The sequence below is a fragment of the Ipomoea triloba genome, chromosome 12 (genome assembly GCF_003576645.1).
Source record: "Ipomoea triloba cultivar NCNSP0323 chromosome 12, ASM357664v1".
Taxonomy (NCBI): domain Eukaryota; kingdom Viridiplantae; phylum Streptophyta; class Magnoliopsida; order Solanales; family Convolvulaceae; genus Ipomoea; species Ipomoea triloba.
The window spans coordinates 4,816,121-4,830,620 of record NC_044927.1 but is presented as its reverse complement, the minus strand read 5'-3'; the positions used below and the strand labels follow the sequence as shown (position 1 = coordinate 4,830,620).

The window sequence follows — 14,500 nt, the reverse complement described above, 5'->3', positions numbered from 1 at the left end:
ACCATAAATAAGCAAACAAACAATCAAAGACTTCTTCATCACATATGTGCTCATAATAATTCAAGGATTTAAGTAAAAAAGCATATAGGAGTTCATAAGGTCCAGGATAGTCCAAAATATAATTTGGTAAAGGCGGTAAGCTTGGTTATAAAAAAGAACATATATAAAATATATAAAAGCTTTGGTGAATACATACATCGGATATGGTAAAGTGGGTAGTGGGTAGTTAAAATATAGAAGATGGATTCTGAATATTTTCCCCTACGTACAATCAGTTGGTTGTTTGATCAGAAAGTAGAAGCTTTTGTTGTGTTCTACAAAAGTGTTGTACCAACTCTTGTTCTGATTCACACCAATTGTTTTGGAATCCTATGTTCGCTGACTGGATTCTTATCAACACTCTGTGAACCCAGGCTTGTTGGAGTAAAAAAAAAGAAAATCATTTCTTCCTTGTAAATACTTTCTAATATTGAAATTAAATTAGTGTTAGAGGTGACATGTAAAAGTTATCTATATATAAATTCGGTGGTAATGTATTTTGGTCAAACTCACAGACTAAAATTTTAATTCAATCGATTAATTATTTGAACTCGTAACATTATAAACTTAGAGCATCACCGTACCAAAAGTAGTTTTTTATGTTGCCCACATGTACACATGCAGTTTAACTGGCCGCAGATGTGAAATTTGTCATAAGAGATCAATGATCGAGTTTCACACATAATAGTGCGTGAGCAACCTCTCAAAATCAGCGGGTTCTCTGTGCGCAGTGAGCAAAAGTCTAGCTTTGTTGGTCAGTTGAGTCACCATAGTTCATCTCTTCACCAATCGTCTGGCCGGCGTGTGGGGGTGCCTAGAGTAGGCGATTCCAATCTTTTTGTCACAAGAGTGGTTTTTAAAGAATTCTCAATAAAGTTTTTGTGGGACTCGCACCAAAGGTATTTACCTGCCTAGATGACACGTGCCATGCATGCACCAATTGGGCACGCCTAGTGCACTCAATGCGCACCAGGCAACTGATTCTTTTAAATACTTTCTAATATTAAAATTAACTTAGTGTTAGAGGTGACAAGTAAAAGTTGTCTATAAATAAATTTGGTGGTAATGTATATTTTGGTCAAACTCGTGACTAAAATTTTAATCCAATTGATTAACTATTTGAACTCGTAACATTATAAACTTAGAGCATTACCGTACCAAAAGTAGTTTTTTAGGTTGCCCACATGGGCATAACAACTCAACTGTTCGCAGATGTTAAATTTGTCACAAGTTTCACCAGTGGCGGTGTGGGAGCAACCTTTCAAAATCAGGGGCTCCTTGTCCACAGTGAGCAAAAGTCTAGCTTTGTTAGTTAGTTGAGTCATCATAGCTTATCTCTTCACCAACTGTCGCGTCGCCGTGTAGGCGATTCCAATCTTTTTGTCACAAGAGTGGTTTTTAAGGAGTTCTCAATAGAGTTTTTGTGGGACTCGCACCAGAGGTATTTACCTGCCCAGATGGCGCTTGCAGTTCATGCACCAACTGGGTATGCCTAATGCACTCAACGCGCACCAGGCAACTACTTCTTGTAAATACTTTCTAATATTAAAATTAAATTAGTGTTAGAGGTGACAAGTAAAAGTTGTCTATAAATAAATTTGGTGGTAATGTATTTTGGTCAAGCTCACGACTAAAATTTTAATCCAATTGATTAACTATTTGAACTCGTAACATTATAAACTTAGAGTATCACCGTACCACGAGTAGTTTTTTAGATTGCCCACATTGGCATGACAGCTCAACTGGTTGCATATGTTAAATTTGTCACAAGAGACCAAGGATCGAATTTCACTAGTGGCAGTGCGAGAGCAACCTCTCAAAATTAGGGGGCCCTTGTGTGAGTCTTCACCAATTGTCAGGTCAGCGTGTGGGGGCGCCTAGAGTAGGCGATTCCAATCTTTTTGTCACAAGAGTGATTTTTAAAGAGGAGTTTTTGTGAGACTCGCATAGAGAAAGAAAAGGTAAAAAGCAGTTGCCTTGTGGGCGTTGAGCGCACTAGGCGTGCCCAGTTGGTGCATGCACGACATGCGCCATCTAGGCACGTAAATACCTCTTCTTTTTTTTTTTTCTTTCTTTCTCTCTCTCTCCCCCCCCTCCCGCGAAACACCATCCCCCACTTTTTTTCTTTTTTTTTTTTCCTTCCCTCCCCATGTGGCAAAAAAAACTCTAGGAAAACTTTAGTTGATGGTTTTGTTATTATATCTTATTCTCTAACATTTCAATATGATGCTTCAAATTAAGGGTGGGCCATATCAAATAATTTTTTTTTTTTGACGATTATATCTTATTCTCTAACATTTCAATATGATGCTTCAAATTAAGGGTTGGGTCATATCAAATAAGTTCTTTTTTTTTTTTGAGTCAAAAGGTAAAATTAAATAAAATTTTACAAAATTTTCAAATTTATTATAAAATTATAAAATTTAATTGAATATAATGATTACCAAGGACAATTGATTTTATTTTTTCATCAATATTTTGAAATTACTACCAAGGATAACCCAAAGTGGGATACTAGAATGAATAGTGAAGTATAAAAATAAAGCTTTGAGTTCTATTGACTAAAAAAAAAAATAAAGCATAAATCAAATACTTAACATTGATGAAAAAGGATAATTTCATTTTTCATTCTTAAATTATAAGTCATGTACAAGTTTAGTACTCAATTATAATAAGTTGCAATTTTAGATCTTAATTAATTAGTTATAAAAGTGTCTATTTTTATCATTTAGATGATCAAAAATATCACTCGTGAAAGTTGTAGCATTGATCCCTAATATATTTAAGTATGACAACAATAATCACTTTTGTGACTAACTAAAAACTAAAACGACAACTCATTGGCTTGTGTAGTACAACATAAGCTAGGTTTTGGAATGTCCTCGGGAATAGCTAGGGAGAAAGGACACAAATTGTGTATTGTGCTTAACTTTGTGAGGACGTACAACGAAATTGAAATTTGACTAGGCAATCGATTGTTTGCATGGTTCATGTATATATGAAGCACTACGTATATAATAAGGTTTTTGACTGGTTAATGGGTTGGTCGAATGTTATCAACTAGTTAAACTCATTAACTCAATTAACTAACAGATATTTACCAACGCCCCCATAATTTGTTTAAAACATGATTTCACAGAATTGAAACGGGACGGGAGGCGATGGGCAGAAGAATATAATGATGATATATCATATCCTGTAAAAACAAAACACGATAGCATTAGGCAAAAGTGCAAAACCAAGAAACCAATGAGATTACAACGGGGTGGGGCCCAAGGTTGACGATAGACAAAACAAGTGGGTCATACGGGTCGACCCAAAAAAGGTGAGTGCATACCCATGTTCCCATTGGGCCCAATACAAAGAAGGCTCTTTAAGGCCTGCCGACCGAAAAACAAAAGGAATAAAGCTCATTCTCGCATGCACATGATCAGTTATACCTTCTCGATCATCTTCGCAAATTATACTATAGATCGGAGTCTACATTACATTATGAATCTTGATTCAAAATAAGTTCTAATTAACATATTCTATATCTGTAATTAACAATTTATGTGTATATAAGTAAATTGAAGACATATATCATGTTAACTACAAACATATAAATTTATAACATAAGACATAACTACTAATTTGTTTCCGGTACAAAATTCATACTTTTAAGATACAGAATTTCCTAACACAAGACACAAAAACTCACAACATAAAACACATACACATGCACCAACAACGAGGTATAGAATTCATACTCATAAGATACATATCTTATTTATTTACTTATTTTTCAAATCTGATTTAAGTACAAAATTTGTGTTCATAAGCATAGAATTTCAGAACACAAGACACTGAAATTCATAACATAAGACGCAACTACTAATTTGTTTCAGGTACAAAATTTATACTTTTAAGGAATAAAAATGAGACATAAAAACTCACAATATAAAACACATACACACGCGTCAAGATCTACAATACACTGTGAACCCTAATCAATGGTATACAGATTGACAAAATGGATCTTGGTCCATGGTATAAAAATTGTCTCATATGTTTCTACTCCCGCTACCTCTTCGCATCCTCTTTGGTTTATCATCATAACCATTCCTTCTACATATAAACCGTCTTTTAGCTGCCCAACATACACAGATATGCAAGTTGATCTAGGACAAGAATCCATATAACAACTTGCATGTGACTTCCTATCTCTCTCAAAATTAGTCGTGTTGCAATGATGGATATCTTTCGAGTAGTTTTTAATTCAATATACTCTGTGGCTTTGTATGGGGGAGGGTAGTTTAATTTTAAAGAAAATTACACTTTTCGTTTATTAATGGTTCATGTGTTATAAATTTAATCTATCTTTTTATTTTTATTTTTACAAACTTGGTACTTTAATTATTAAAGGAGTGGTACATTTAGTCACTCAGCTCGATTATTTGAGACGTTAAGCTCTATGAGTATTTAATTTTTATGGATAAATAGAGAACATATTGAAAATTACAAATATATCCTCATAAATCCCTAATACAAATGGAGTTTGATGTCCCCGTTAATCAATAGATTGAATCAACTATACACACACACATACACATACACACATTTCAATTGAAGCTAAAGTAGTTTAAAAGTTGATACGCCACATGGTTACTGTTTTAAAGGTCAAGTGGTTGAGGCATGATGATTACACATCTAAATAAAATTTCTCCTACATTCTAGAAAATATAGTTCTTTTGTACTAGAAAATATAGTTCTAATTTGTGGGATTTATTTATAATTTTGAAATCTATTTATAATTGAGTAATTTAATACTTATATTTATAACATGTGTTATTTTGTAAGATTTTATAATGAGTTATGAATTATAAAAATTATTTAACTTGATTAATTAATTTATATGAAATATATTTTGTGATTCAGTTATTAAAAAAAAAAAGATGGCATACTTTTTATTAATCATCTAATTAATTTAATCTAGAAGTTACTATTATCTATCAACGTATTCAGATTACTCTATAAAAACTTGAAATTGATCTAGTTAAAAGAAAAAGTATTTATAAATATTATATCAATAAAGAATTGGAAGATGTGTGATTTATAATGTGTTTTTTATTCGAATCATTTTATCTAATTAAGTATGTTTTATATTTTGTTATGAATATTTTTATCGCATTTTGAAGTGTTTTGATTTTTTGGCCCAATCAAAAAGATTTTTAGCTCTGCCCCAGTTTTTAAATTTTGTTTTATTATGATCACAATGTTATTGTTTGTACTGTAAACTTATTTGATTTTAAATTGTATATTCATTTTTATAAACTATAATTATTTATTATGGATGCTGAAGCAGTTATTGATTATTTTACATTTAGGAAAACATCTAGATTTTTTTCCATATTATTATTGTTTATGTAAAATTGTTAAAAACTTGTGAATCTTATTTCAAATTATTTGACATTAGTTTATTCAATTTAAAATTTAGGTATGAAAATATATGTTATATTTAGATACGGTTTTTTTTTTTTTTTTAATGCCCGGCGAGGACCTATAAAATGCAATTGTTATACAATGGATCAGAGTCCATAGTCCAAAAATTATGTATCTGAGTCAATTAACACATTTTGTACCTGCAGTTTAACAATTTTTGTACTAGTAAACAAATCGAAGGCGCATAACATGATAATTACAAGCACAGAACATGATAACTACATACACATAAATTGTTAACTGCATGTACAAAATATGTTTAACTACAGACGCATAAGATGTTGGTTAACATGTTATGTGTCTATGATTAACATATTATGTACCTGCAGTTAACATTTTATGTGTCTGTAAAACTGCAGGTACAAAATGCGTCAACTGCATAAAATAGTAGGACTGTACCTGAATAACTTCGCTACTTTCTCAACCTACTGAGCACAAAGAGTCAAAAGAGTCAACAAATGCCACTTCGCTACTTTCTCAACCTACTTAGCACAAAGAGTCAAAAGAGTCAACAAATGCCTCCACTGCGACTCGAACTCACTCCCTGTACACCGGGTGCCGCTTAACCACAAAGTCTTTGGCTTTCAATTGCTCTTTTAAACAACACAATCATCTAGTTAATACTTTTGACATTAGAGTTATTTAATTTTCATGTGATATATAGACTGTCAAGTGGACTGTTTAATACGGAGTAAGTTGGTTGGATAGATATTAGATATAGATCATATCATGGATGGCCTTTAATTTCATGATTTTGTTGTCTTGTACGTACTGCTGAACAGTATTACTTCATTATTTGATTAATATATTTTTCCTTCCTTGATAATGTGAAAGACAAAAGCTCAAAAGCAAGCCGGGCAGCTAGCAAAGAAAATGAGAAGACAATATAATCCAAGATAATGGGCATGCCATCAAACCTTATCTCAGCTTCATTCAGAAAAATCGCCCATTTCCCATGTGGAACATATATATATAATTGCTTTAATATAATTTGTTTTGGCACTATAAGGAGTGTCTGTTTCTCTGATCAATACAAAACTAAAACTATATATTTTTAATGAGCTCTCATATACACACAAATGGTGCGCAAATAAAATCCCAAAATGAGCTCAAAAAGCTTGGATTCATGTTTGGATTACAAAATTATCATTGTATCTAGTTGATGAGAAGTATCATTTAAGACTTGTTTCTAACATTGTAGCGAGGATTCAATTTTTGCCATGAATTATTGGAAATTTAGGTTTCGATTGACATAATTATTTTCAATGAACAGTTGGCTTTAATTTCATTGGTTCATGTTTGAGCTATTCATTTATGGTTAGGTATATATGGATGGTATGATGAAATAATAAATTAATTCTAATTTCCCGATATTAATTTTAAGGAAAAAAAAAAGAAGATTAGTATTGTAGTTGTAAGAATAGCAAGTCTAATTTGGCATGACATGGAAAAGAGAAACATGGATTAAAAAATTTGGAGGGGAATGGATAATGGATATTGGAGCCGGATTAGTCAAACACAAATTATACTCCACCGAAATCTTTATATTATTTAATATGATTTTATTTAATTAAGTTGGAGTGATGTCAATTAATTTGAAAGATAATGATACATTTCATAAATTAATTTAAAATTATATAGTATAAAATTTATTATAAAGAATGAAGGTTGAATCTCCAATTCCAAACGCCCACCATGACTCCCCAACCCGACAAAGTATCTGGAAGTTAATTTCCTATCTTAACATGAATGTAGAAAAATTTTGAGGAATGAAAACAAAGATAGGAAATTTTTGCTCCCAATAAGTAATCCCGTGAATGTGGGAATGAGAAAATTATTTATATTGAACACAAGAATAGGTATGTGGATAGGGGAGAACGTTGGAGTCAATATGTAATATGGCTATTATAAGATAGTATATGTTATATACTTTCTTTATGTATCGTAGACAAAAGAGTCAGAACCTTATTACCGGAGTTCGATCTTGTTACATTCTCTTAAGGAGAGTCATAGAGGTGTCAATCTGATCACAAATTGCTTGACTACCTTTAATATTTAATATATAGTCGTTGGAGAAAGGCTACATTTGTATGGGAGGATTGAGTTGGAATGACAACTTTGTCGACAATTTAAGATTACAGTTTTAATAATAATTTATTAATTTAATCCAATTGGCATAACGTGCAATACTTACACGTTGCACTACACGACAACACAACACACTATCCCCATTCATCTCCTCCCAAATTCTTTATCAATTTCGTCGAAGCTGCAATCACCATTGAATCAAATCGAAAGCACCAAATTATATAATATAGTTGTCTCTATAGATCTGCTTGCACTACTAAATTAATTATAAAAGAATGTGAACATTTGCAATTTGCAGACTGCAAATAAACTTTTTTTTTTTGAAAAAATTTACAAGTGTTTACAATAATATTTATAATGTTATCACGTTATATCTTGTATTACTTTATCATATATGGAATATATTTTTTGTAAACAATTATAGTTAAACTATGTGTGGAATTGGATCAACCTGAAACATGATATATGGTGAAATAGTAAGTTTTATATCATTTAAAAAAGTTTACAGTACAAGCTATACATAATTGTATCATTTGTGTGTGTATGGAACTAGATTCATTATGCGAAATTCTCGCTTTTAGATTGTCTAAACACGCTTAATATTATCAAAAGAAAAGTGGATTAAGATTGGAAAATTACCTCCATCTTAATTAAAAGATCTAATTGTATCAATCAAATGTAAATCTTAAATTTTGAAACATATATAGACACATTGCAATTTTAATGCAATTTTGGTGGTCTTTTGAAATTGGACCCATGCCCAATTATTACTAGCTTGGACTTGATGGTATAATCGTTGCTTAGTAGGATATAGTATTTATAATTTATGGGATGATGATGGAATGATGATGAAGTCAATAGACTAAATAAGAATTAACCCAACCGTTAGACATAATATTAAATGCTTTATAAATAACTAAATTTATGAGTGAAGTATAAGTACGTGGAATACATGGGTGGCAAGTTGGAAGTTGGAAATTAAGATGATGGAATTGAAGAAGGAAATGAGAGAGAGAGAGAGAGAGAGAAAGAGAAAGAGAGAAAAGGTGGGTGGTGGGGGGAGATGAGTAGGATGCAGGGAATGTGCAGAACATGCGGTACATTTGATGCTGCTGCGTTGTCTCACCGGCATTGGTCACATGCAATATCTCTTCTCTACACACATAAATATATATGATGTTTTCAAATGCAAACCAAACCTAACCTGTGAACTTGCGAATTACGGAAGGATTTACGTGTGCAATTGAGCAACCATGCATTAGAACAATGGTACGCCAAAGAAACACTCTAAAAAACGATGATGAAGACGCCAACAGAAAGGAGAGTATCGCAAAACAACCATATATCAATAAAGTCTATGTTACCATCACAATCTATCCTTAAATTCATGCACACTATCTTAAAATAATATTAAATAATTTTTAAATGTACACCTAAATTACCAAACAACCCCTGAATAAAAAGAAAAAAAAACTCTTAAAATCCTAGCCATTCATAATACAATGATCAATGGATCGGATATGACTTGCCCACACGAACTAATGGGAACAAGTGGACTCATTTGATTATTGGCGCGCGCGCACACACACATATATATATATATGTGGGTTATCGTGCGGTTGACTTTCTCCGATGCGATTGTACTGTGCGGTTGCTTAGGTGCAAGGTTTGCCTTCTTAAGATGCGGTGTTTGTGTGCTTAAGGTGCGTCAACTAAAGTTTTAGTTGCGTGGTTTTCCTTCTTAATGTGCGTGATTTGTATGCTTAAGGTGCGTCAGTTGTTGAAACTTTATGTGCGCCATTTTAAAACTTTAGGTGAGTGTTTTAATTTATGTTCTTAAGTGCTTTATTTGTGTGCTTAAGGTGCGTGATTTGTGTACTTAAGGTGCGCCATGTTAAAATTTTAGGTGTGTGGATTGTGTTTTTAAGGTGTTTTGTTTGTGTGTTTAAGGCGTGTGAGTTGTGTACTTAAGATTCGTTATTTTAATGCTTAAGATGCATAACTGCACAACTCATGAAAAAGCTATAACCGCACAACCCCATGAAAAGCTATACCATATATATATATTGCATGTAAGCATATTAGTGGAGGATAGAATTGGGTTGGGTGTGTTATGCAGGCTGGGCTCGTTGGTGCATGTGCTTTCCCATGTGATTGTTTCTCTGAATGCTACCCTACACTATACTATTCACAGGCATCACAGCGTATGTAATATATGAATATATCCCGTTCCATATATAAAACTTCTCTTATCGGACCTAGATACATGATGCTTTGCTGGCCCCCATACCACTTTCACTTTCACCCTTTTACGGATGTACTATACACCCACTCCGCTTCTCTCAATTTCACCCTTCCCTTTTTTTTTTTTTTTTCTTTGATACATTAGATGAACTATTTGTACACTCTCTATACAATAAGTCTTTATTACCTTGTCTCTGGAGTAAAATTTTCAAAATTATCCTTACTTTGAATAATTGAACTAAGGGCAACCACAATAGTGATTTTTGAAGAAGCAAAGCTAATGTGTTGAAGAGAGGAAAGGAAATGTGTTTTTCCAGGAGTGATTTTTCGACTGAACATGTGGGGCTCGAATGTAAAATAGTTGCGTTTTGTTTGCACGAAATGCGTAAAAACTCATTTTTCTCTCACTCATCTGTCTTTATAATATGACAAAACTCTTCAGAAATCATGCTGGAGATGCTCTAAGTCTGGGCTCCTATTTCTTTGCTTGCATCCCTATTACTCTTCTTTTTACATTTTTCGTCTTTAATATTTTTTTTAAATGTGAAAAATGTGGCTATAATTGAGAGAGACCAAAACAAAAGAAAATAGATACACCTTATTACCGTATTAAATAGTGGGTCCGTAATTAGTTGTTACGGCGTGTGTGTATTTTGGTAATTCTACTGCAAGTACCAAACTGTAAACACGTGGCATTGCAGATTGGGTAGGCTTTCTCAGGCCTGTCCATCTTCCCGCTATAAACCTTTTTAAAGTGGTTTACGAAACGGGGTGTCGTTTAGCGGATGAAGTTACGAGATTGCCCCTGAATCCATAATCTCCCATCTCAAATATCTAGGGGCATTGTCCCCCCCAACTGGGGCGGCCAAACTTCATTATTGTATGGAGAGATGTAAAGGACCAAGATGATCTGGACCATTAATTTTGTGGGGAGCATTTTTGGATTTCTCAAAAATAACGAGAACTACAGGCTACACTGTTTGTTTCTTTGTCTATCCCATATTTCTTCCCATTTATTACCTAATAAAAATAACAACTCAATATAAATTATTTTTCACCATTAAACATTTACCATTATGTCAAAATGTATAACTTTATTTCAAATTTTTGTCACATTTTCGATAGGCAGGTGCTGAATTTGGCTCTTCAGGGGTTTTCACTTGGTCTTTTATTGGTCTCTGCCCAACAAGGTATATAATGGCATATTTGTAATTTGGGAAGAAACAAGTGGCAATTCTCGGAGTCTCCTTTACTTAAACCCGGTGTCCGTAAGGCGTGACTCGTCGTTCCCCGTTACAGATTCACACCGGCCCTCAAATTTAACGCCGCTGTCTCCTCTCCTCCCTTCCAAATTCTCAGCCACCTGCCAAATCGGAAAATGGGGTCACCGTCGTCGACGCCACCCTCCGGCGGCCTGCCGATGAGAAAGAGCGGGAGAAGATCCGGGTCTCGGAGGAGAAGCTGCGAGCTCCACCATCACAAGACCCAACGGCCCCTCTCCGGCACCGGAGATTCGGTTTCCGACAAGCTGGAGGCTCTGAAGCAACTCATTCCCTCCCACGATGATGAAGAGATTAAAGGCGACCAGCTGTTCCAAGAAACCGCCGACTACATCGTTCTTCTCAGAACCCAAGTCTTGGTTTTGCAGAAGTTGATTGATTTTTACGGGTCTTCCAACAACTCCGGCACCCAAAATCCTCTGTCGTAGGTAGCCTTGTCCCTCTTCTCAGAATCCCGAAAAAGTCTCAGAAAAACAGAAAAAAGCAACAAAAAGATTCTTTCTTTCGTTCGTTCTTGGGGGTTGGGGGTGGGTGTTTTAATTTCTGCCGTTTAGCTTTCAAGAAATGCAATGGGTGGGTAGTTGAGTACTCATTCCCAAGATTCAACTAGTAGTCATCAATCATATAGTATCACAAAGATTTTAATCTTTCCTTTAGCACCTATCATGTATATTCCAGTTGAGGCCGGAATTCCTGTAAAATTTTCTTCAATCTCATGAAATACGACTACATTATTATTAGATCAAACATTTATTATTATGTTAAAAGTTATAACCTGATGTTTGTGTACTGTCACATTTTCAAGAGACTAGAGTTAGATGTCCGTCACATTTTCAAGAGACTAGAGTTAGATGTTTAACTAGTCCCCTCAGATTGTCGTTCAACCACTTAGTGCTGTTGAACCCTTCACTGAACTTTGCCCAATAATTCTACCGTCCACTAAACCAAACATCATGTTGAGTGGAGGTGGATAAATGGCTTAGGATCAAGTCTAACATGCGTTTCAAACAATGTGATGGATAGTCTATAACAAAATAAAATTGAATCTTTGTTACTAGTTATAACTCGTGGATTAATTAGTAAGTGCTGAATTCTAATAAAGGGAATTAGACCTAACACATTCACAAATTCATTAATTCTGCATAATTACTTTGTCCATTGAAACAGCGGAATCTACGTAATGTTGGTTGGATTCTAATGCAACAACAAAAAATAGAAAGAAATCCAAGGGCGAGTGTATAGTATTCTAGGTTGTAGTTAATCTGCAGCATTAAAGCTGCTAGTACTGACTGGTAAATTCAATTCGAGACTGTGAGTAGTGCTGACAAGGAATTAGGGCAAACAGAGATGAAGAAGTCACATGATAAATGATAATCAGACTGAAAATGACAGCACTGCCCTTTCATGTTACGGCGTCACATGCTATGTTACTACCGGGAAAGACAGATAGACTTATTAGATACTCACACTATCAAGAAATTTTTTTACACGAGATAACCCGTTATGATTAATTATGTAGGTCCTAGCGCAACACAGTGATTAATCTCTAGCTGATTGTTTCATACCTAAAGTCAAGATCGAATTCTTGATATTATTTGATTAATAAAGATAAATAAGTTCCGTTCACTCAATCACGTCTTTCAGGTTAACTAGTTGTGTACATGATATACTCTCTAAAAAAGAAATTTAATATATCTGTACTGTTATATGTGTAATGTGTTAACATAACATCCTTGCCATCAACTAGCTTTGGAACATTAAAACATCATGTCAAGACTCCAGCCCAATATTTCATCAGCAATAAGACAGTTATCTCAAAGAAAGAATTCTTCTGATAGCTTATTTGATCAGGTCATTCCCATCCGGCCTCGTCCAGTGCCAACCCGTCAGGGGTACGAGATTTATAACATTGTCTACCTCCGAGATGGGCCTTGATGATTCGATTGTGGTTAAGCAATATGGCCTTGTGCTAGATATGGTATGGCTATGATATGTGACTTAGTAATCATTAATTGGTTGTGTTGCTATAATTTATGTGAAATTGCTACAAAATTAATCGTCAAAATATTAATTACGTTTTTTTTTTTTAAGATACAAAATATTAATTACGTAGTACATTTATTCGGTATTCTTTTATTTGGCACATGTTGGACCGAAAAAGAATTCTATTTCTCCAATGGAGACAAACCATCTTCCAACTCAAAGGTAAAAAAATCATAAGAAACAAAAGATACTTATGAACTTTTTGTTATAATTGCATAAACCACGAGATTTAAAAGTTGAATGTCTTTACTTTGTAAGAAGAAATACAAGAAAGAAAAGATGAGCGAAATAAGTTAGATAGATCTAACAAAAGAAAAGATGACAAAATAGAAAGAAGGAAGACACTAGTGATCAAATAATTATCGGGAGAGAGCTTACACAGTAGTGACTTGTCCAAATCTAACTAGCTTATTTTTGACTCAATAAGAAACCCACATATGCCTACTTATAGAAATTGAAGATGAATATTCGGAAGATTCTTCAAGACTCATTAAAAGATTCGGAAAAAAATAGATATATTGAACATAGTAAAGAGATCAACTGGATTGAGGAGATCAACTCTTGAGTGCCTCATGGCCAATGATCAAGATGAAGAGGTAACTTCTACCTCATCTAATTACAATTGGGCTAATACTTTTTCTTCCATATAATACATTCTTAGCAATATTGAGCAAATTTAATGAAATTCAAAAGAAACATGAAGTAATTAGGGGGTGTTTGGTTGAATGGAAAATCTTTTCGATGGAAAAGATTTTTTTTTAAAGTGGAGGAAAATGTATTTTTATGTTGTTTGGTTAGATGGAAAATGTTTTTCATTGGAACTTGACTTCCCAAAAGTGAAGAAAAACAAATTCTTAGCTATAGATTGGTATTTTGTTTTCCAAAGGATTTGGAAAGAAAGTATTAAACAATTGGACTATTTTACCCTCATCAAAATTTATTAATTACACATGTATATAATTTATTATCACTATTCTTGTTAAGAGCATATTGATCTTTATATTCATAATTCCTTATCCTCCCAAACCCAACCAAATAATGGAATTCATATTCTCAGTAATTTCTTTTACACCAACCGAATAATGAAATCTATTTTCCTGGTAATTTGTTTTCCATTGAATTTGAATTTAATTTCCTTTAAATATTTTCCTGTGAACCAACGGGCTGTTAAAGTAAAAATTGCTGATGTAAGAATAAAGAACTCAAAAACTTCACTAGTTTTATTAAGAAGTTAGACAATCTCAAGGAAGAAAACACACGGCTAAAAGAAGTGTGCAAATCAATAGAGATTAGAAATGAGAGAAAAGTTCATCGTCCATGATATT

The 14,500-nt window shown here is 33.5% G+C and overlaps 1 protein-coding gene across 1 annotated transcript; it reads left to right on the top strand.

The window, feature by feature from the left end:
- Positions 1-11,147: 11,147 nt before the first annotated feature.
- Positions 11,148-11,879, top strand: LOC116000048. The gene has a single exon (XM_031240052.1). The coding sequence runs from the start codon at positions 11,231-11,233 to the stop codon at positions 11,558-11,560; it is 330 nt and encodes a 109-aa protein (XP_031095912.1). The 5' UTR covers positions 11,148-11,230; the 3' UTR covers positions 11,561-11,879.
- Positions 11,880-14,500: the final 2,621 nt, after the last annotated feature.

Bases quoted from the DNA above. Each gene is read 5' to 3' on its own strand.
- LOC116000048 (XM_031240052.1), top strand. From the start codon at position 11,231: ATGGGGTCACCGTCGTCGACGCCACCCTCCGGCGGCCTGCCGATGAGA.